At 45.1% G+C, this 23,971-nt stretch overlaps 2 protein-coding genes across 10 annotated transcripts in view; one reads left to right on the forward strand and one right to left on the reverse strand.

Annotated features, from left to right (window-relative positions):
* atp11a (ATPase phospholipid transporting 11A) overlaps positions 1 to 9,553 on the reverse strand; it is a 34,579-nt gene extending 25,026 nt beyond the window's left edge. For 6 of the 9 annotated variants that reach the window (XR_007111415.1, XM_047576676.1, XM_047576678.1 and 3 more), the window contains exon 1: positions 9,096 to 9,552. Coding sequence is in view for 8 of the 9 variants with exons in the window: in XM_047576676.1 (XP_047432632.1) it covers positions 9,096 to 9,140 (45 nt within the window). In the remaining variant the exon portion in view is untranslated. Of the gene's footprint in view, positions 1 to 9,095 lie in introns of all 9 variants that reach the window. The other 3 variants (XM_047576681.1, XM_047576680.1, XM_047576682.1) reach the window with 1 other exon arrangement.
* A 1,235-nt stretch (positions 9,554 to 10,788) lies between these two features.
* tubgcp3 (tubulin, gamma complex associated protein 3) lies at positions 10,789 to 23,444 on the forward strand. The gene is made up of 23 exons (XM_047577023.1): positions 10,789 to 10,987; positions 11,947 to 12,054; positions 12,443 to 12,510; positions 12,647 to 12,724; positions 12,808 to 13,016; positions 13,710 to 13,882; positions 13,986 to 14,098; positions 14,823 to 14,948; positions 15,038 to 15,106; positions 16,129 to 16,261; positions 16,343 to 16,509; positions 17,417 to 17,527; positions 17,621 to 17,729; positions 18,173 to 18,362; positions 18,452 to 18,587; positions 18,666 to 18,734; positions 18,823 to 18,958; positions 19,210 to 19,298; positions 19,539 to 19,670; positions 19,762 to 19,902; positions 19,996 to 20,112; positions 20,223 to 20,317; positions 21,049 to 23,444. Exons 1-23 carry the CDS (start codon positions 10,912 to 10,914, stop codon positions 21,113 to 21,115), a joined length of 2,712 nt encoding a protein of 903 aa, XP_047432979.1. The 5' UTR covers positions 10,789 to 10,911; the 3' UTR covers positions 21,116 to 23,444.
* Positions 23,445 to 23,971: the final 527 nt, after the last annotated feature.

Here is a 23,971-nt window from a genome sequence, read left to right on the forward strand (position 1 = left end):
TTCACCTGTTTCCATTACCTATGTGGGTCAGGAGACCACTCTCTAGCCCTGTGGGTGTGTGACTGCGGGCTGGGTTGTTTGGTGGTTTTAAGATTTAAAGCATCATCATTATCCCCTGGTACGATTAAAGTTTTACAAAAAAAAAAAAAAAAGGACGACGGGGAGACGCAGTGTGTCCGCAGTATAAATGAATGTATGATTTTGGTGTTTTTAAAGGTGGTAGCTTTTAGTTTTGTGCACCCACAGAAACACACACAACCTTTCCTGCTGGAACATAGTTTCCCCTCTTTGATAAAGTATTAAAGAACCGAGAGGAGGAGGGGGGAGGAGAGGAGAGGAGCAGTAACCTCGGTGCTTCAGTCAGCTATACAGAGAAATTCATTAGCCTGGTTTTCACAGAGTAGATCTCAGAAGGGAACGCGGATAATGCACCGGCTACACCACAAAAACTTCCCCTTTGATGACAGAAAACTCCTCCTAAACATTCAGTATTTACACTGGCTTTTAAATTGTATTATAGCCCCAGTACCGCCTCAGGACAGAAACCATTGTTGTGGATTTCCTGTGTATAACAGCTACACTTTCAATGTGGAGGGAATTAAACTCGCCCACTGCTCAGACTCACTTCACTGTTTCTGCTGCCATGTGAGGAAAAAAAAAAGGGTACGCTACGCTGCTGACAGTCACATGACCCCCTCCTCATGACTTGACTTAATGCTGCATTCAGGTCACATGGGGATGAAACATCAGGGAGGGTTGAAAGAAGAACCTGGTTACTGTTGTGATATCTGAGCTGAGGACATCGGTTAGTTCCCCGTTGGAGTCCGATTGTGTCAGTGCTTCCATGCGAGACCTCGTTCTCTGAAACACGCTGCAAACAGCACACAATAAACAGGCTGCTTTAAACAGACACACACACACAAAAAAAAACACATCTAGAACTCTTCTGATTCTGTAACCAAACTCTTCATTGACACACATCTGTGTTTGTGTTGAGTTTGTGCGAGTATCCAGGTCACACTAAGTGGCTGCATTGATCTGTGGACACTCATTTGGCTTTAAATAACTCCAGCGCTTCCATTCGAAGGCAGTGGCGGCACTTGCAGAAGTTGCAACGCGTTGCACTAAATGCCCTGAATTGGGCGAAACTAGCTTATCCCAGCGACCCCGGCACGTGTTTGCGCACGCTGAATGCCGTTTGCTCTGCATACCGCTCACGTAACAATGTGTAAGATAAGAGCCTATAGTACGCGCTGTCCAGATGTTTCAGAGCCCTGAAGGTAAATACACCAGCGCCATTCAAACATACATATGGTGGAAGACTGCAAATAACCCGCTGCTCTGTACGTTCACATACCTTCATGCACACTTTACTACAAACGTGACATAATATTTGGGCTAAAACGGCAGGTCAATATGAAGCTACAGCAAAGAAGCGATTAGCTTAGCTTAGCTTAGCTTAGCTTAGCACAAGACGAAGGGGAATGCAGGTGGCTGCAGGTAAATTTAGTATAAAAATATACTGGTGTATGATGCAAACCATAGGTCTTCAACAGGGGGTGCGTGACCCCTAGGGGGTCCGCGGAGGGACTGCGAGGGGTCGCAAAATCTTTGATAAATGGAGGAAGAAGACGTTATCCGCCAGTCAGCATGTAGCTCATTCGCACACGATACAGGAGCTGAGTCTACAGCGCACCGTTTCACACAGAGCGCCATACTAGACCTGTCAATCAAAACCTCCTACACGAAGTAGGCCACGCCCCTATCGCTGCCAAGCCAATCACGAGGCTGCGTATTACACGCTGACTTTTTCTGACGTAAAAAAAAGAATATTTGGACTTAGTATAAGCCATGCAACTCATTTATATATAATATATATTTATATATTTAACAATATGTTGTCCACCATAAGCTAACTCCGTTACTGCTGCTCCCGTTGCTGCTTCTTCTTGCTGTACTGTAATACTGTCTACTAATCTCTGAGAGGGAGGTAACGAAATAAATATTTAAATATCTCCATCCAAAGCATATTTCCAGCACAGCTCTATTAATCTCTCTGTCTGCCTCCTTCTTGTTAATGGGAACACTTCTAATGTTCGTTCCTAAGGCCTCTAAATGGTGTTCATTACGCTGTTTGTGTTGCCGGTAATCACTCTGATGCGCGCAGAAACACAACACATATACTGTAATACTCTCCAATTTCCCAAAGACCAGTGTGACGTGCTCAGAGTTCTTATTTAACCACAAGACAATCCAGTAACTGCGTGACTAATACAAAGACAGCAAACTCGTAGCCAACTGAAAATGATTTTTTTATCATTACGCTCGTTAATGTAAAACTGCAAGTGATTGCTTAGCAAAATAAACACAGATAGTAAATCTTAAGCCTCGCGATAATATAATCCACGCAGTAAAACCTAATTATGTCTATTGCATATGTTCTGGGTACAAAAGTTCAGTCCGTACTTGGAATATTATGGCATTTTCTCAAGCTTGCCAAAAGAGGCGCTTCACGGTGCGTACGAGCCTCTCTAGGTTACTGCCATCTGAGTGAAACTATCCCACAGTGGAGAGAGGCCAAAAGGAAAAGAAAAAAGTGGGTTTGAAGGGAAACAAAAAAACAACGAGGCGGAGAAATATTTGGGGAAATGAACGGCATACCTGAATCAGCCTCTTCTTCATTTCTAGTGGTTCTGGTAATCAAACCGTGGCCATGCTGCAGTCTGGGGTACTCCGAGGCGAGCTGGTCGCAGGTCTTTAATGAGGCCTCGCTACCCGTGATTATTCATGTCCGTCTGACCTTTTTCTAACTCTGTTCCCGGGCCGATGCAACTGGCTCCTCAGTAACTAGTGCACCCTCCCGGTGCGTCTCACTGATTCAGGCTGCAGGGATTTTCAAATCGATCACATGATGATCAACTGGTAAAGAACTGCAGTCTGATGTCACTTTTTATTTCCATTCAGTCTCCAGTCTGAAGCAACTCGATCTCCCTCAAGTAGTTTCTTAACGAAGCAAACGCAGTAGATTACGAGTTGGTTATTTGCTCTTCTTTCCTCAAGAAGACAAAAACAACCTAATGCACTGACTGCAGCTTCTCACTTTTGAATCGTTGCCGTCCAGATATTTATTGCTGTTCAGAATAAAAACTGAGCTTTCCAATCTCTTCTGTTGCATCACCATTGTTACACAACCGGTTCATGCATTATGGCACACTAACAAGCTCTCATTTTGCGGTACTTCTCCCTGTTGTTGTTGTTGTCGGCTTAGTTGCTTTGCTCCGGCTTTGCGGCCGCAACTTTTTCTCTTTCCAGTTCTTAATTATGACAGGTAATGTGAGAGAAAGGCAGGGAAGCAATTGCGAAAAGGCGCTTCAAGTGAGAAATGTGCGATACCGAAATGACGATACTTCCGATACCAGGAGTTTTGTTTGCATTTTCACATATTTTGTGTGATTTTCTCCTTCTGCTATGATTTGAAATACATACACTTCTTTTTTTTCTTTTTTTTAGGATGAGCAGACACATTGAGGTGTATTTACACAAAGTATCGTTATCGGATCGGTATCGGCGATACCAGCCTCAATTTTACTCGGTATCGGATCGGAAAGGAAACGGCTTATCCTCAAAGTTAGCTTATAGAAATATGACTTTATGTTCTGTTCCCTCCCTCCTCTTCGTCCCCATGAATCCTGCTGCCCTTTCGCGTCGCCTATACACACACACACACACACACACACACACACACACACACACCCCTCCAGTGTGTGAGGAAAAAGAGAACATTACTATATGGTCAGTTTCTTCTCCATTGTCTCCTTGACAACCGTGATATTAACAGCATCCGTCTCTGTCTGCGCTCAGCTCTACCGCCGCTTCTATTACTGTATCTGTGTGAATCATCCTTTTTTTTAATTCAATTAAGCCTCTCATCATCCTTTGAAGCTTTTCATCACAGCGATAACAACAACAACAAAAAAAAATCCTTGTTTTCTGTGTTTTTCTTATTTCTTTATACTACATGTACCACCTCTTTAAGACTCTTTAAAGAAGTTATGGGAACAGGAGTAGCCGTCCTTTAATCCTCCGTGGAGGAGGTCCAGGCTATGTCCCACCGCAAATGTCCCCTTAAGCTATTTGTTATAACTCGCATAAGAGTCTTTATGACCACTTACAGTTCAGAGGAAATTTACTTTACACCGACAACAGTTCTTTCTCCTTAAATATTCATCAGAACATCCAATATGTTCTCGGCCGCAGCTGAAAAATGTTTCATTCATGCATAACTACAGCCATAACTAACACCACTAACTTGTTGAAAGCAAGTGTTCGTCCAAATCTTCCCCCTGTACTGTAAATGAATGTTACTGTTAGCTTGCAAATTTAGTGGTGGCCTCTTTTTGTTTGCGGCAATAACACTCAAATATTAATGCGGTGATTATTTATTCATGTTAAAACGCTGAACCTTTAAACGATTTAGTTTTGTCATCCGGGCTCGCCGCCAGAAACGCTGCACTCAGAGGAACGTGTTCACCGTGGTGACCATGCTTCCATTATTTATATTGTACTGCTGGGATGCGCGTCTCCCGGATTGTGTGCACAGGACGTCCTCCGCTATTTCTGCTTCTGCCGCCTGATTCTCGGGGGAATTCTCAAGAAGCGCCATTAATTTTAGCTCTGAATAAATATCTTTACTCCTCATTTTTGGCTCTAGCTGCAGTGATGCTCAGTAGTTTGTTTTGTTTTGGCTTGATTGTCAGAGTCATCAGTTTCACGGCGGACGCCAAAGTGCGTTGATAACATTACAGAATAATCGATACTGTTTTGTGCGCGCGAGCCGTTCGGCTGTGGAAACCACTTGAGCACTTGAACTCAAAACTGGACGTCCGCGGCGGAGTTCGCCGCCATGTGCAATCTGCGCATGTGTCCCGTCGCTTAGCAACAAATGCACCATCAGGAAGAGCGGTTTCATGCGTTGTTGCGCTGCAAGTCGTTGCTCTGGATGCCCTGGGCTGTAAAAGTGGCTTCACAAGTGCTCCCTTTAGATGCCGCTGAAAAGCTTTTAGTTCCCCCCCCACACACACACACACACACCCCCGAGGAGCTGGAGCTCCTTACGCTGCAATAAATCGACCTGTTGTGAGACAAAACGCACAGATTCATACTAAAAAAACAGCACTAGAGCGACTTTTCGCGGTTTAGCTTCAACTTTTTGTTCAACCATACAAACTACAGAGCTGATGATTAAATGAGTTTGTCATCACGAAGACGTCAACCGCGTGGAATTTCTTGCAAGGTGGGCAAAAAAAAAAAAAGCCCGGCTTCCCTTCCTCGCATCAACATGCAGTTAGAGGCGAGTGCAACTAGCAATAAACCGAATAGTCAATAATCATTTGATGGCTCCCTGCTAATGCCTAGAGCGCACAGAGCAACCAGAGGAGAAAAGGGGGAGACATTACAGCTAAATGGATGAACGGGAGATGGGGAGGGGTGATATATCCGTAGTGCACCATCAGCATGTGGGAACGGGGGGGGGGGGGGGGGGGCTCTTCGCTTCACTTTTTTGCCTGCGCTCTGGGAACGGCGCGTTCCAGCTCCAGAGTCGACGCGGAGAGCGTCACCCCCCCCTCGGCGCTTTCGCCGGGAAAAAACCTGGAGCGGGTGTTATCACGCCGACCCAAGTTCAGGCAACCTCCCTCCCTGGATAGAGGCCTCCGCGCACCATTAATCCAGGGCCATCCATCATCCGCCTCCCTGCTCGGCGGGCTGCGATGCTCCGTTAATGTTGCTGCGACGACGCTAATACCAGAGCTTAATGGAGCCCGCGCCCGTCGGCAGGTGCTGCCCGGGCGCCGTAACGAGGGCAGTATCTCTATCAAAGCTTTATGAGTCATCAAAGAGAAAGACAAATAAATAAATGAGGAGCTGCTTCCGACACTTGCGTAACAACGACTAAACAAAAGCGACTGGTGGCAGCGGTGATGGGAATTTCTTTGTGTGAAAAAGAACACACAAGGCTATAACATATAACTTAACATTCCTCTTATGTTTGGGTGTTTACGTCGTACAAAAACTTCAATATCTTTTATTGTTCGAGGATAATTTGGAAGGATAGCGAGACGACGGATTCCCACAAGCCGGTCAAGCTTGTGGGGAAGCAATCCCAAGACCAAAAGGCTTAGCGAGAGCCTGTAAACCCTTTAGGTAAAGAGGTTAACCCCCGGTGCACAGTATGGACGAGCAGGTGTTGAATGAAACCTGATGATGATGATGCTGCTGCTGCCGTATACTGTGCGGCCTTTTCTGACACAAAAAGACACGGGTTCACTCTGCGGTGCATCAATAAAGCATCTTAGATTAATTTATTAGTGTAAACAGTGGCAATAATAACGTTACTGTCTAGACAACCAGTTAATTTTACTAAAAATTCTGGTTTAAGTTATAGAATAAAGCTGATCTTCTGCACTTTTTTTTTTTTTTTTTGTAAATTTTGAGTTGTCACACACTGTCAGCCGGCCCTCCCCGTGAATTATTGACAAGCAGACGGAGCCAAGCGGCTCATGTGATCCGCTGTCCTCTGCGTCAACCGGGCCACTGCTGCATTCAACTTCCCTGCTTACTAACCCGCATGAGGTAACAACGGCAACACGATCGCCGGCCGCTACACACTATCTATTCTTGCCTCATATGCGCCGATCAAGCTTCGCCCGTTAAGTAAAGAAAATGCACCGACTGAAACCAGGTAGAAAGTGGCGACCGGCTCGGATTTGAGACCCTGACTGCAAACTGGATTAAGTGGGTGAAGGGATAGTGAACACCAGTAACCCTTTAATCCACTATGCGAAGGCAGGAAGCCAGGGAGAGAGGGCAGGCACTTCCTTTCTAGGAACACACGCATTCGTCATCAGCAGAGGAATGCAGCGCGGCCGCTTTTACTCACTCCTACACAAAGACATGATGAGGCCAGTCTTGTTTCATTACTAAAGTCTGCATCGGAGTCACTTAAAAGCAACAATATTAGTGTGGACAATAGCGGGATAACTGTGCACCACTTCACTGATTTTTTTTTCTTTTGTGCAGTCTCCCCGGCCGTTCCTCTTGAATTTAAAAACAAACCCGTGAATAAATTCAAGCAGATTTTACTTTTGAGCAGAAATACGTTGTCAAGAAACGTGACTTTTCTTGACATTTAAATCCCTGGAAATAAAAGCTACTTAAGACCTGAATAAGATGTAAAAAAAAAATAAACAAAGACGACAAACAAAAACAACTCCTTTTCAATAACATGAGCCTAAATGAATTAACTTTATTCCTATATTCATTTCTAAACGATACTTTAATTTAGTGCAGCGAGACTGACAAAGACCACTAGGTTTGCCCCCGTCGCCGTGTTTACATTTTGTCCTTTTTCGGCCAGGACGGAAAGAGGCAGCCAGGAAAACAAAACACACACACACAAGCCTGCACGCTACACCTTTTAAAGAGAGCTATAGGCTTACATAACATCCCCAGTCGCTTTGCCTAATCGGTGGCGGCAGCGACCGAGGAGCACAACCTAATCCCCGCGGCTGGTGACGAGCGGGTAGGGCAGGGATACACTTGTTTTTGGTTGAGCCAACAATTTTTTGGCATTTCCACCCTAACGCCGGCTCCATTTCTCTACCACTGTGTCGCAAGCGGCGCCGAAAAGGTTTTGAAACCGAGGTGTGCATCGTTGCTCAAAGTGATGTCAGAAGAACGTACATCTACTTTTGAATCGGACGAACTTTTAACAGGCGTTTGAGGTTTGGTTTTTCTCGATTATCTGAAGCGAAACTTTTATTTTTCACCTCTTCGGAGACGGGCCTGCAACCTGTAGTGCGCTTGCTACTGCTTTACTACTGCTTTACTACTGCAAGTACGTGGAATACAATAAAAGAACTATTCAAGACACTTTTAACACCAAAGATGCTTCAATCAGTTCAGTATTTTTGCTCAGATATCACATATTTATCACTTTGCCATTCGTCCCCCATCCTACCACTGGCTGCAACTATTAACTGATATTGACCAACCAATAAATGTATTATTTTTTTCTTGCAGCTACATTCATAATCAATTAAATCCAAGCCCATTTGTCTTAAAGGAGACTAATTACAGCAGCGGATTCCCACATCCTGCTGGTCGCAGTCTGGCTCCACTTCGCCCTCCACACGGCAGGGATTTTCATTCATTTATTTATTTATTTACTTATTTAAATCAGCCATTTGCAACAGTTGGGAGCCCGGTGTCTAAGCCGAGGAAGTTGCGAGCGTGGAGCCGGGGGTATAAACCTCTCTCACGGCCGGATTATTATTAAACACATTACCGCGGAGCCTAATGCAGCCGGCATCCATACCGCTCCACAGCTGCCCATCGATTTGACTAGCAAAGGGGGGGGGAACAACTAGATTACATAATTCATGTGACTGGCTGCTCCATTTGTAGACAGGCTCAACTGGGATAAGTGGCAGTTGTGAAGTGAACGAGAATCGCTGTTCCTCCTACCCTGCATTTCTTGGCATGTTTTGTCCGGTGACTCCACTTTGCACCTATTAAAAACTGATCACGTGGGCTTGGAAAGGTTTGTGCTGCCGGGGATGGGGTCACAAATGCCCCGCGGACCAAACCTCATTCAGAAATCTGACGTTTTAACACGTTCTTGGTTTGGGCGAATTAATTCAACACAAAAGCGTGAATATAATTGTACTTTGAATGCTTTGAATTAAACGTACACGTCTGCACAGTGTGCAGTGAATATATTTCAAGCTGAATAACTAATATAAACAACAGCATCCTGTTTGAAAGTAAATCTTTGTTTTCATAGAGGGAAGCTGTTTGATAATCGTTTCCTTTTCTGAGCTTCCTTCCACTCCCTTTCGCGAGTGAAACTTAATCCGGATGAGTAGCTGCTCTGACGGAATTTGAAACCTAATATTGATGAAAAAAAAAAAAAAAAGTTACCACGTTTTTCTGTTTTACATTCGCGCACAGAAACGTTCGGCTTGCAGGGAAGGAGCGGTCGGGGTGGAAGCGGGGGGCGGAAAGCGCACGGAGGATATTCGGGCGTAAAAACTTACATATCGGCTGATGAGGGTCCGAAGAGTGCTGAAGTCCATCCCCATCTCGCTCCCCTTGTTTCCTCCTCTCCTCGCGTCTGCCTTTCTGTCCTCCGCCTCAAATTGTTTTTGTTTTCAGTAGGCGCTAGCTTCTTTTTAGTTCTCCTCCTTTGCCCATGACTTTCTCTGTCTCCTTCTTCTTCTTTTTTCTTCTTCCTGAATTAAGAAGGGCTCGGTCCGGTGAAGCTGCGCCCGACCTGCTCTCACCTCCGGAGGGAGTCTATCAAACTGAGGGAGTGTCTCTCTCTCTCTCTCTGTCTCTCTGCTTCAGCTTCAAGTCAGTCCACACGCAGACAAGAGGCAGGAACTGGTGTCTTCCTCCGTCCAGCTCCCTCCGTCCCCCCTTCAGCGTGGACTAATAATCTTCTTGTCTCGCGCCGCGGCCAAAGGAGATTGTCTTTCATGTACGTCACGCGCAAACCAGGTGGCGTCTCTGGCTCGGGGCGAACGCATGCGCGCTCTGCTGTTTTCTGGGTGTAATTGATTGGATGTTTCAGTTAATTAGAGGGGATTGATTTGTTTCCTCGGGGCGGGTGTCGCACCTAATACAAAATTAGTGGGAACTTAACTTGTGTTGGCTTTATGCGGAGCAAGTTAGGACCGTGCCAGCTACGTGAATGTTATTTCTGTGTGTGTGTGTGTCTGTGTGTGTGCGTGTGTGTAAGAAACTCTCCGGATTAAAGTAACCCTATACCCCAACGGTGCTGTCCACACAACTGGTGCTGAAACCATGAAACAATATGTATCTATAGAAATATATATCTTTTAGTAATATTCTAATTATTTTTTTGTATTTCAGGGGCATAAATAAAGTAAATTGTTACTTTTAGACTATTAATCAGAAATGTAAACCACTCGCGTGCTGAACTGTCGCTTTGTTAAATATTGGTGAGGTCAGAAGGGTCAGAACCTAAATTCACGGCGCTACGTTTCAGGGGGGAATTATTTTCGTTAAGTTGTCCGTTCTCTGTTTCCGTGGAGACGCTTTTCGGCGGGTTCTGTTGAAACACGACCGTAAAGGTGGTCACAAAAGCAACGGCCGTTTCCGGTCACCGCTTTCGAAATAAAACCTCAATACGACACATTTTTACGACACAAGTGGAAAATACATTTCTCAAAGCTTATTTAATCGACTTTAAAAATATATATATTCAAAATAGATAGATCCTTTTCTATACGTTTTAAAATATATTTTACGCTGCTTATTCCTCTGCTAAATACCAAAGTTTACTGATATATTGGCAAATATTTCACGGGTAGTCTACTTTAGTTTTCATGCATCGGATATTAATGAGTTATTTCATAATCCAGTGTGTTTATTTTAAACAGTAGACTTTCTGCTTAGATAATTTTACTTTATCCCTTAGTTTAAACACATAGACTTGGACTTAGACAGACTTCAATGATACACAAAGGAAATTGTTCGGTCATAGTAGCTCACTTGTTACAAAAAGATGAACTGTTATACAGTTAGATAGAGTAAGGAGTAAAAGTTTATCGATAAATGATTACTGACTTCTACTTTGGTTAGTTTGGGGCTCTATCCTTTCATTCATTTATTCTTTGTAACCATGTTGTCTTTTGCAGAACCAATTTTGGACTTTTACTTTGAAGGAGACGAGGCGCCATTCTTTGTCATATTCCTCCTCCCTCGCGCCAGCTTGGCTCAGCTTGTCAAAATGGCGTCGTTCAGAGTGGCATACCGGAGTTAGCTCACACCATTCAGGCGGATTTATTCATTTATTGGGCGAAACGAGAAGCCTTAGCCGCCTACAGCATGGCAACTTTGGACCAGAAATCCCCCAATGTTCTTCTCCAGAGCCTCTGCTGCAGAATCACGGGGAAAAGCGAAGGTACACCAGTTAACGCTAGCACGACTCTTGTATTGAGAAAACATCGAAGCTAGGTTCATTCAAAAAAATCATAATTTTCCTGTTTCCCATTAGATTGCCAGTTGCACATATTTTAAACACAACGCGAAGATATCACCTGAATATTTTAGTCGACCTGAAAATTCGGCGTATAGATTTCACGTCAGTCTGCCTTAATTTCATACATATTTAATCGATTTACACTACGTGCTCCGGCTCAAACCGATGTGTTTTTCTCACAGTATGTTGTAGAAAACGGTTAATTTTTTACTCAAACAACCACCACATAAGCACTTAAACGTTAGCCGAACTGAAGGTAGCATATTATTTGTTTGATTGCGGCTTTTTGCGGCTAAACGCGTTGAAATGGCTCATTAAAAAAACAGAGCTGAATCAGAATTTGGTAGCTACGACTTTAGCTTCACGACACGTAGCGGGCTTAGCCCTCGTAGCTGTCACCCAGCTGGCCTGATGCTGGACATCCAACTCAACAGCTTCATGTTACTCCTAGCTGCCACTAAAATAAACCGCCATCTCTGCTATGGTGGTCCATTCATGTAATATGTGCTAGCCGCTTAGCATCCATGCTAATAATCAATGTAGAGTTGGCATGGCTAGTGGATGCAGTTGCATCTCAGTAGCTGCAGGCCCCTGCACCGGTACAAGCATCACAGAGGAAAGATACCATGTTTGATGAGAGATTAAGACACCAGCTGAGAAATAGCACGATTTTGAATCTTTTTTGACGTGATTGAAGCTTTAACTTTTAATCAGATGCAGCAAACATCTGGAGTTTGTTGACAAAAAATGTCAGCTGTTGTCCAGGTAGATGAATGAACACCACTCTCCTAGTGTGAGCTCAGCCTTTTGAAGTAGGAAACAAACGTGAGGGTCACTTGCCAGAGCTTTTAATGTTTTGCTTTATATTTTTGTCCGTGCAGCTGAGGTCGCTCACCAATTCCAGTATGCGGTTCGAGTTATCGGCAGCAACTATGCCCCCACTTTTGAGCGAGACGAGTTCCTGGTGTCTGAGAAGATCAAGAAAGAGTGTAAGTGATCCACTTTGATTTTTTTCGCCACTGACACGACCTCTGCAAACGTTTGCGGTGTCCAAGGTAGCGCCATTAGCGGGGAGGGGGGGGACATTGATCCGAGCTTTGATGCAGAAGACTATTGGAAGCGGAAATAGCGCCAGACGCACTGTGCAGACTGTGTCTTTATCCCCAGCTTTCAGGTGGACTCGTGGGAACTGGGTGTAATTATTTTAAAGGTTGTGGAGTTTAAGCGAGCTTAACTCGAATCGCATAAGCACAAACACGTTGCACTTTCAGCTCACAAATGCCCTCTGTGTGCGATGGTTTCCTTTTTTATTAGAAACTCCTTTAAGCGGAGGAACATTATTAATGTTGATGTGTGTTTACTTTGTTGCCGTTGCAGTACTGAAGCAGAGGCGAGAGGCGGATGCGGCTCTGTTCTCGGAGCTTCATAGAAAACTTCAGACCCAAGTAGGTGTTTTTCCCTCTTCGCGCATAATTCACATCTAAACTCCCATTGAGAATGGGATCGTACATTTTCAACAGATTTTAAATTCGTGTTTCGTTCATGAGTTGTCGCTTCCCTGCTTTTATTTGGACGCTTCAGGGCATTCTGAAGCATCGCTGGTCCGTCCTCTACCTTCTGCTCAGCCTCTCCGAAGACCCCCGCAAACCGTCCAGCAGGGTGAGGCCGACGCGCGGCGCCTTTTTGGTTTGTTTGTTTGTTTGTTTTTTTGAGGAAGGAAACTGACTCGCTGTCCTCCCTAGGTTGGAAACTACGGGGCACTGTTTCCCCAAGCTCTCCCCAGGGACGCCCACTCCACCCCTTTCTACTGCACCCGTCCCCAGAGCCTGGCCCTCAGCTACGGGGAGCGGACCGCCGGGCTGTCGGCCAGCGTTGGAACCAGCGGGATTTCCAGTTTAGGAGTCTACACGCTGAACGGGCCCACGCCGACGCCACAGTCGCTGCTGGCTGGGTGAGTTATTACATAGAACTTGAGCTTGCAGTCAGCGTTACTATAGTTTCTGCATTACTATCATACGTACTCTATTGTGCATATTTTTACATCTTCCTTTTTCACACCTTTATTATTGCCGTTATTAATCCCGCTGTGTGAAAAGCGCCCGCAGAGATGAACTCTCCTCTCAGCCTGACCTTTAATAACTCCGCTTTACGAGACATCAGACGGCCATTTAATTCCATTTATCCTCATTAATAATGGAGGAGTCCTTCGGTCGCGAATGACCATTGTGCTCACCTTTGAGCCGCGAAAGGGCAGTTCCTCACATGGAGACATTAAAAGGTTCTCCTGGCAAAAAAAAAAAAAAAAAAAAAACACAGAGCGTTAATGCCTTAATTGTCCGAAGAGAGGAGCTGAGCTTGCTTTTGTGGAAGAGTTTATGTGCCGCTCCGTTGCGGGAGTCGTGATGATAGAAGGCCTCTCGGATGTGTGAACAATACACATTACATCTGGTGGAATGACTTGAGAAGCACCAAAGTGACAGAAACTCAATACTCAACCTGATCCATTGCGGACAAGGCTGTAAAGAGCACTCAATTTGAAGTCAAATCAGGACAAAACTACATATTTACCCGCATGAATCAGATATATACTGTATATATTAGAAGCTCTGTTCCATTTTCAGGAATTCACTTCTCTGTGTTTCAGTCAACCCCCTCAGTCGGGGGCCGCTCAGCCTCTGGGCTCACGGTTAGCCTGGACGCTTCCCGTCAGCTCCTCTCCTTCTTCCGCTCTGGCCCCGCCCACCGCCCGGCCTCCCCTGGGTCCTCTGGTTCCCTCCACCAGAGTGGTCCGTCCTCGCCGGGACGGCGACGTAGCCGGTGAGTGACGGGAGAAAGTTCTATGATATTTACCGAACTTAAATGCGTCAGATCTTGGTTTGGATGTGAGGTTAAACGCTGCTTCTCTCCCGTCCTGCTGAAGGCGACGTGCCCGAGGCAGCGCTGGTGCGGGACATCCTCTACGTCTTCCAGGGAATTGATGGCAAGTTCATCAAGATGAACGCCCAGGATAACTGCTACAAGATAGACAGCAAGGTACCTGAGCAGAGGAGCATACATGTACATATAGGATGTTTTTTCCCCACTAGGCTGAGATGAAGTCATATCCAGACTAAATGATATGATTTTGAGAATATTGTTGTTGATTGGAGTTGAAAAGAAAAGATTCAACAGATCAATATGAAGCTCTTTGGCACCGCGCCAAATCGACCTCTCCTTTCTCTTTTTGTTTGTCTGTCCTGTCGATTTTTTTTATTATTATTATTTCCCTCTCCTCCTCCTCCTCCTCCTCCTCCTTTGGTCATATTATCGATGGGAACTCCCTAGATGGAACTTGTCCCATATTACCCCGCTAAACATAGACTTGTGGTCGGTCTGCTGACACCGGCTTGATGGACGAAGGAGCCACCGAGGCCAGAGATAAATTAGTCAAGGACGGAGATATTTTGGATTCTTCTCTGGCCACTTAACCTCGCAGTAAAGCGACCCCCTGGATAAAAGGTTTTGTTAAGCCGATAAAAATTTAATGCAACATTAAATGTGGACTACTCTCCAGCTGGAAAGTCAGTGTGGTGCTGCAAGGAAGGCCGCGATGCCTGTTATAGCGTGTACCTCATGTAAGATACGGTAATAGACGTAACTGTTGGAGCTTTTTAAAATGATCTTTATAATGGACAGTGCCCGTTTAAACATGTGTTGGGTCATAAAATACCCTCTGTTTACTTGTTTATGTGTTGTAATGCGTTCCCTCCCTCACTAGGTGGTGCTGTGCAAGTCCCTGAGGGACACCAGCAGCAGACTGGCTGAACTGGGCTGGCTCCACAACAAAGTCAGGAAGTACACAGACGCCAGGAGCCTTGACCGGGCCTTTGGGTTGGTCGGACAGGTGTGTATGCATCTTCCAAATGTATAACCTGTTCTTTATTGCTATTTCTTCATCATCTCACCATCCTTCCCCTCCTCCTCTGTCCTCAGAGCTTCTGTGCCTCGCTCCACCAGGAACTAAAGGAGTACTACAGGCTCCTCTCTGTCCTCCACTCACAGGTAAGCATCAATAATGTTTAGAGGTCCAGTTATTTCACACAGGGTATCTGCGTAGTCTTGAAAAGTATTAAAAGTTGATAATAAAATTTTGCGGAAAATAATATCATGACTTTATGAGGTCTTGAAGGTATTTTTGAGGTAAATTTCGCGTTTCTGTCCAAAAACATTGAAGAAGAAAAAAAAAGATGAACGGTGATGAACATAAAAACTACTACAGAGACGACATCTCCTGTTTTCATCCATAAGGGGGCGTGGCCTTGTCAGCGACGTAAGGTTACGCTCTTCCGTGGGTGCGTTCGTATTTGTGCGTCAGAACGTATGCGACCAGAGGCCAGAGAGTGCACCGACTACGCCCTGGCGCTCTCGGTGAATATTACGAACGCACCTCATGTCATGGCGTTAGCCACGAGTCCACTGTTAGTCGCCGCGAGCGGCAGCTTTCCATTGCTAGCTTCGTGTCGGTAGCGTTGCGCCGCACCCGAAGTGACAGGAAGCGTTTACACTAAACACGTGTTAAAACTTTGTCTTCGGTTTATTCTTCCAGCCTATTTGAATTCTGTTGTATGTAGAGATGTAACGACACGATTATCGTGGATTATCGCGGTTATTATTATTGTTATCACGGTATTGTTGCTCAAAATGTTCAAAAAGTTATTTTACAGCCCCACTGAAATTATTTAACCAAATTTTATTTAGAAAAAAACAAAACAAATAATAAGCAGACACGGTTTTAATGATAATAAAAATTTGTAATGGTATTACAGGAATTTTACTGTGGTTTATCATGAAACCGGTAATCCTTACATCTCTAGTTGTATCATAGTGGTCTATAGTGTTTATCGTAAACTAAAAATTTTAAGTTAAAGGTGTCACTGATGTAAATGTTACAATTTGAAGTGGCGGTGAGGTATTGAAAAATATTGAGAAGATCTTGGAAAAAGTCTCGAACAGGTATTGAAATTAACTTCCAAATTCCTGCATATACCCTGTCACATAAAACGAATGCACTGTGTGTTGTGTAGTTGCAGGTGGAGGATGACCAGGGCGTGACCGTGTGCACAGAGAGCAGCTTGACCCTCAGGAGGCTGCTGGTCTGGATGTACGACCCCAAAGTTCGCCTCAAAACGCTGGCTGCCCTCGTCGACTTCTGCCAAGGTGAGCTTCACGCCCGCTTTGCCCTGCGCCACAAGCATTTAATTGTCGGGTTAATTGAAATGCACCTGGTGTGTCGCGCAGGTCGCAAGGGAGGCGAGCTGGCGTCAGCGGTCCACTCTTACGGGAAAACGGGAGACCCGCAGATGAGAGCGCTGGTTCAACACATCCTCAGCCTGGTGTCACACCCCATCCTCAACTTCCTTTACAGGTGGATATACGACGGAGAGCTGGAAGACACTTACCATGAGGTACGTGCGCTTTCTTAATTTTTAAGTGCACCTGTGTTTTTGAAATGAATCTCTCGATGAAGCCAGCGACTCCTCTCACACAATGTAGTCGGGTTATAGTCGGCGCAGTGCAGAGAGACGGCCTCCCTGAGGTCTTTTTCACGGAGGAAACCGAGAATTTACAGCCAGTTCCCGGAACATTGTTCGCCTCCACCGCTCTGACGTTTGACCCCGGCGAGAAAGAACATTACAGAGGGGAGGAGGAGGGAGGAGAGAGCGACAGGAATAAAGAAAAAGAGGAGAGGCGGGACAGCCTCTTAAATGAGAACTGATGAGAGGAGTGTAATGGAGAACACAGTGATGGATGTGTCTCCTTTACTTCTCCCCGCCCTTCCTCTCTTTCTTTCTGTATTTATGCGTCCGGCACCGGGTGTTATCTCAGGACTTTTAAGTGCTGTGTTTAAGAACACAGAGATAAAGTCATCGGAGCTTTCAGGAGGGGAAATTTCCCCGGAGACCTCGCACACATTAACGCACGCAGTAAACAACGGTTAATTACAAGGGAATAAATGAGAAGGCGAAGGCTGGTTGTCTCCCTGCAGGCGCACGCGTTGGTAAATGATTTTGGCAAATCACCGACCATTTAAAAATTGAGGACTGTGACATCATCGCGATGCAGAAATGTGTCGGCATACATAGAGCGCATTAGCCGAGACGCTCCCCTCCGGAGCAAATGGACCGTCTGAGTGAATGTGACAAAGGATGAAAACCTCTGTCATGAACTGGGCGCTCCGTCCACAGACCTACTCGTTCGACTTTACATTAGACGCCGAATCAATCCGAGATGCACAGGGAGCGCCCTGTTATTGTATTACGCCGGCAAATCCTATTAAACGCAGCCGAGTAAACGAAACTTCCCGATGTCTAGTTCTTCGTCGCGTCGGATCCCAACGTGAAGACGGACCGCCTGTGGCACGACAAGTACTCCCTCAGGAAGTCCATGATCCCCTCGTTCATCACCATGGACCAGGCCCGCAAGGTACGCGAGTTCACTCATGCAAGTCTTTCCTTGTTACCGTACATACATTTTAAGAAAATGACTAAGACACTTTTTATTTTATTTTTTTTCCAGGTTCTGCTCATCGGCAAATCCATTAACTTCCTGCATCAGGTTTGTCACGACAGAACGCCGCCGGGCAAAATCACTCCAGCGTCCAAATCCGCAGACACTCCTAAAGATGGTGAGTGTCATGGTTGAGTTTTTGTGCCTCAACAATGAAAAAGAATAAGCAAATGGCACGATTAGCGATTTTCGAGAACACCTTCGTTCAACGTTAAAAATCCGAAGAAACGGACAAACTAATGACATCACCGACCAATGACAAGCCTCCTTGTCTTGTACGCCGCATTGATCACCGTATTGACGTACGCCGGTAGACTGGCGGTGATCGATGCTCTTACCGCTCGCTGGCCTCGTCCTTCCCTCCTTTCGGCCGCGTAGAGGAAAGAGGTATACTTAGCCATATTCCATCGATCCAGACTTCATCTGAACTGTTTGATCTGTGGCGTTCTTTGTGTGACACGAAGGGCGTCGCGGTGGATATTTGCGCAGCCAACCCGGTCAAATTTCCTCACCCGGAGCTGTGAGCTAAATGCTAACGCTTGTCGGCCTTTTGTCCCCAAGCTGCAGAGCTGCTGTCGGACCTGGAGGGGGCCTTTCAGGAGAAAATTGACGCGGCCTACTTCGACACCAGCAAATACCTGCTGGACGTCCTCAACCGCAACTACCTGTTGCTGGAGCACCTGCAGGCCATGAGGAGATACCTGCTCCTCGGCCAGGGGGACTTCATCAGACACCTCATGGACCTGCTAAAGTTAGACCCGCTTTCCGTTCGCCTAAACGTTCTGGTCCACCGTGCTCGTATGCTAAATGTTAAATGTCGCCTGATTTGTTGTGTCCCAGGCCGGAGCTGGCTCGCCCCGCCACCACTTTGTACCAGCACAACCTGACTGGTATCTTGGAGACGGCGGTCAGAGCCACCAACGCGCAGTTCGACAACGCGGAGATCCTCAAGAGGCTGGATGTACGCCTGCTGGAGGTACAGGAATGAGTTAATAACGCGGCAGGATCACGTACTCCCAAGGACTGCTCACCTTATGCCTTCTGTTGCCTCCAGGTGTCTCCTGGTGATACGGGCTGGGATGTTTTCAGCCTGGACTACCACGTCGACGGACCCATCGCGACGGTAACGCACTCAGTCCCTCATTCGGCGTAATGACGCGTTGTATTTTTGACATAAATATCCACGTGTAACTGTTTTGTGTGTGCGGCAGGTGTTCACAAGGGAGTGCATGGGCCACTACCTGCGTGTTTTTAACTTCCTGTGGAGGGCGAAGAGGATGGAGTACACGCTGACCGACATCTGGAAAGGGCAGATGTGTAATGCGAAGCTGCTCAAAACCATGCCAGGTACAGAAACGCAAGCACATACTTTGTTTTTAAGGGTCGGTTACGTAATATAAGGCATAGGTCTACAAAGCATTGCACGTTGCAATATTAGCAGGAGAGAAGCTAACAGCTAAATAGCACAATAAAAACATTTAAAGTTCATATATCCACAGTCCTAGTTCAATTTATTACTATTATTATTGTTATTATTTCAATAGGCGTTCACGCTATTGGTTAAGAGGCTGAAGTTACTTGTCCTTTTCGCCCTCCAGAGCTGTCCGGCGTGCTGCACCAGTGTCACATCCTGGCCTCCGAGATGGTCCACTTCATCCACCAAATGCAGTACTACATCACCTTTGAGGTCAGGCCCATTAGCAGTGCTGCTGCTGCTGCTGCTGCTGTTATCGCCACAGGCTGTAAAACCTCAGTAAAAAGTAGCAATTACACAAGAGGGCGGCGTGCTGTGTCTATTAGAGGCAGCGTCGCATGACTCTGATTTACAGTATCGGCGGCAGACTTGAACCCAGTGGTGTTGGCTCTCTTTTAAAAGGGGTGAAGTTGCATACAGTCAGATGATCGTTTTAATTGTTCGTGCGCGTAGGTGCTGGAGTGCTCCTGGGACGAGCTGTGGAACAAAGTGCAGCAGGCGCAGGACCTGGACCACATCATCGCCGCCCACGACTTCTTCCTGGACACCATCATCTCGAGATGCCTGCTGGACAATAACAGCAGGGTAACTCCATTATTCATTTATTTTTCTCTTTTGTTTCTTTGTTTCCCACATCTCTGTGATCAAAAACTTTTATTTCGATGCGTCTCCCCAGTCTCTTCTGAACCAGCTGAGGGCCATATTCGACCAGATCATCGAGTTTCAGAGCGCCCAGGACTCCCTCTACCGCTCGGCTCTGGAGGAGCTCACCCTCCGGCTGCAGTATGAGGAGAAGATTCAGCAGAGGGCGGAGGAGGTAATGGGAGAGGAAGCTACAGAGAGAGGAAAAAAATAAAAAACAGCAGGTGAACGATGCTATAATTCAATCCGTGTCCACCCGCTGATTCAGGGTCAGTGGGGAGTGACGGCCGAACAGGAAGCAGAGGAGAAGAAGAGGGTTCAGGAGTTCCAGGAAACCATACCAAAGATGCGCTCCCAGCTCCGCATCCTCACGCACTTCTACCAGGTGAAGGCCCGATTCACATCCCGGACCAGGCATTTAGGCTGTAGATTGCTTTATCTTTTTTTTTATTTTTTTTTTTTAATTGTGTCCTATCTCCCACCTCGTCCTCTCAGAGCATCGTCCAGCAGTTCCTGGTGTTGCTGATGACCAGTCCGGACGAGAGTCTGCGCTTCCTCAGCTTCAGGCTGGACTTCAACGAGCACTACAGGTTTGGCTTTCAGAACTGCAAAGCACTTAAAACAATCTTTAGGAAGCGGTTCATACCGCTAAGTCTCATAGGTCATCGACCCCTAGGGGATCCGCGAGGTACTGCAGGGAGGTCGCAAAATATTTGGTTGATTAGACATTTTTATACATTTTTTTTCTTTTTTTTTTATTTTAACCCGCAAATTTCTTTAAACACTGTTACACATTAACATGAATCCAACTTATATTAGTAAAGGGATAAATGGAGGCACAAGACGTTATATTTCAGTCAACACTTCACTCATTCAGTGATACAGGAGCTGTCTCAACAGCGCACCGTTTCACACAGGGCGCCACGCTAGCCGAGACCTGTCAATCTAAGCCTCCTGTGCACAGTAGGCCCCGCCCCTATGGCTGCTGAGCCAATCACAAGGAAGCACATTACACACTGACCGTGAGGTTCTCCACAATTAGTTTTGCTGCTCCGCGGTCACACAGCAGTAGAAAATGTAGTTTTCCAAAGCTGAAAGAAAACTACAAATTATCAACATATGACTTGAAGGTGTTTTCAAAACTACCTAACCTTGTGTCTGGTTTCAGTCCAGTTTTATCTTTTATGGTGCAGTAACTATCCAAAAAGTTGCTCAATTTACTACAAACCCCTGGGAAACTTCCTTTTACTTGACTTTTTTTTTTTTTTTTAACTGACTTCAGAGAAAGCTGACTATCACGTTTTAACTGACCCCTCTACAGGGCCAGAGAGCCGCGACTGCGAGCCTCGCTGGGCGCCACCCGGGGGCGCCGACCCTCGAACATCTGACGCGACGACGGCGACGACTGACAAAACAGCCCGAGGCTGAGGTGTGACACCACCGAGAACGGGGCCGAGTAGCGGACTTTTTAAGCATGCCGACTGTGATGTCACGCCTCGGAGGAGCGACCCTCCGCCGGTGTCGCGGCGTCTGCGGTCGCCGAGCAACGCGGCGGGGTCGCAAAAGGAGTAAAGTTTAGTACATTTCAGAGCTTGGGAACGAGCGCTCAAGAGGTAACGAACGCTGCTGCCGCCCGACTGAGCTCCCCCCGAGTCACACACGGCCACCTCACATGGCATGCCTTATTAAACGAGGGAAAAAAAAAAAAAAAAAGACATCTTTTTCTCTCAGCGTGGTTGCCAAATCTAGCCCCAACACACCGAGTATATGTACATAGAGTTTATGCAAAAGTGTATGTCCGTGTAAATGCAACTTCAGCACCTGTGGCTTTTCCATCTTCTCGCTAGGGTTTCGACCGATATTCGTCCGATATTGATATTTTTTCACGTTTCTATTCGTAGCAGTTACTAAAATTATTTTTATTCAACGAGAGAGTGTTTCTGCTGGATTTTCCGTTCTTATTAAAGTGGGAGGAATACAATCTGAAAACTGTATGTGCTCATGTTTAATATTTATGATCAGTATCGGCTGCGCGGATATCGGTCTAAACCTAGTCTTCACCTCTCCTACTTAAAATCCAGGGTTTTTTAGAGTCAGGTCAGCTTGATCACAATCTTATATTTGAAGTTAAATACAAAAAAAAGCTGTTCAGTTTCCTTCTTTCCTCACGCCTAACATTAACATAACAACATTTTTAACCAAACGTAGCTGTTGGTCGTCGAAATCTGACCTCCGAGCAGAAAGACCGCTCCCTAAGTGAGAATTAACCGATGTAAAGAATGTCATGAAGGGTTAGTGTTTACGTGCGGGCTCCCCCTCTACTTCCCTCCCCACCTTACAGATTGTACTTTCATGGCTGTGTGAGATATGGATCATGTTCAAGACACAACAACCACAACAACCTCACTTCTTCTTCTTCTTCTTCTTCTTCTTCTTCTTGTCACTGCATAAACCACAGGAACTATAAGTGCTCAGAGTTTCTTTTAAAATGAAGTGTAAATAGTCCGTGTTTAAATAATCTTTTGTTACGAAAGTTAACGTGGGCGGTTTATTTTCTGAATCGAGTCTATTCAGACATTATAGTGAAGGAAACGAGGATGTTGCGAGCGTGTGCGTGCGAGACGGTGTTCGATCTAAGAAGGCGTCATTTCAAAGAGGATATAGGTGCTTTTAAGCAGAAGTCTGTACGACAGTTACGCTTCTTTGCTTTAACCACCAGAGACTAACAAAAGTAATAGACATTTAAGTTTATTTAATCCAGTTTTGACTCTAAAGTGAAACTTTAACATCTTTTAAGCTTAAACATGAACTAGTCTTACATGTATGGAGCCCCCAAACTGCCAAAAATAAAAAATAAATTAATATGTCATTAGATGCACCATAAATAATTATTTAAAAAAAAAAAACAGTAAAATAATAAAACTATAAAATGACATAAATTAATATTTCTTGTTAATTTTGCTTTTGTATTTATTTATATTAGTTTAACTATTTTAAATCCTCCCGCGTTTGCGTCGCAAACATTGAAATGAGGGAAGTGAATGAATGAATGTGAAAAGACAGAAATAAATAAGACATATTACTTTTGCTCCGTTTAACAGCGTATTAACTCATTAAATACTTCAATATTTTTTTATTATGGTAGTTTTGGTTAATATAAATGTGTTCCTGTTGTAGTTTACATCAAAAGGCTCAGATATTTATCGCGATTAAAAGACAAACTGGAGTATTTTTAATCGTCAAGACACACAATCATTCATGAATGTTGATCTCAACCTGTAGAACTTATGATCCCTAAAAAAATAATTACAATAAAAATAAAATTTCAGTTTGGATTTTCTCCTGCCGATTAATAGGCTATGTTTCAGTTTCAAATTGTCCCTCTTGTGGAGCAGTTCAGGAACAGGCATCTTCCAGCGTCAGCCCTCGAGTCTCTGTTCACAGACTGATATCTATCTGCCTAAATGTGTGTGCAGTGATTTGTTTGTTGACTTTGATTTTGGTCGTCAGTCAAACAAATGGGTGCTGTATATGGTCCGTCGACCACATAACTGCTTTTTGACAATGAACTCCTTCAAATACATGTGTATATTATATAAAAAAAAAAAAAGCAAACAGAATCTGTGTCAGCACTGTTTATGTCTGTATAGCACATGATAAAAGGGATTCAAACGGTCCCGCTTCTTCTTTAATAAAATGCTTTTCTTTTTTTATTTACGTTGAGCGTGTCTTCTCGTTACTTGACGTACTTGACAACGCAGATTGAAATTCGCTTGAACCTACCGCCACCTCCTGGTAACACGACGATAGTTGATCAAGTCGAGCTTCACTTTTCAGAAGAGGCCGCTTCATGTCAGTGGCACTGTTTAGCTGTTTCACCGTCATCTGACCTGAAGAGATTTTCTCCACTCAGACCTTCACGTGGTCAAACGCACTTCCCATAATGCACCACAGTAGCTTCCTTCACATCTCACCTTTTAAATTTCCGCACTTAAGCACTTTCTACGGCATATTTGACTCTTCTCTAATCTTTTTTCTAAAGTGTAAAACCTATTGATTATTCTTTTATTCAAATTTTAATCGAAAAAATAAAAGTAATATATGAATATGAATGAATATGATCAGATCTCCTACAGTGAGCCGACTTTGTGTTTTATATTGAGCTATACCATAGGCCTTCAACAGGGGGTCCATGACCCATAGGGGGTCCAGGGAGGCACTTCAGGGGGGTTGCAAAATCTTTG

The sequence above is a fragment of the Mugil cephalus genome, chromosome 23, assembly GCF_022458985.1.
Source record: "Mugil cephalus isolate CIBA_MC_2020 chromosome 23, CIBA_Mcephalus_1.1, whole genome shotgun sequence".
Lineage (NCBI taxonomy): Eukaryota > Metazoa > Chordata > Actinopteri > Mugiliformes > Mugilidae > Mugil > Mugil cephalus.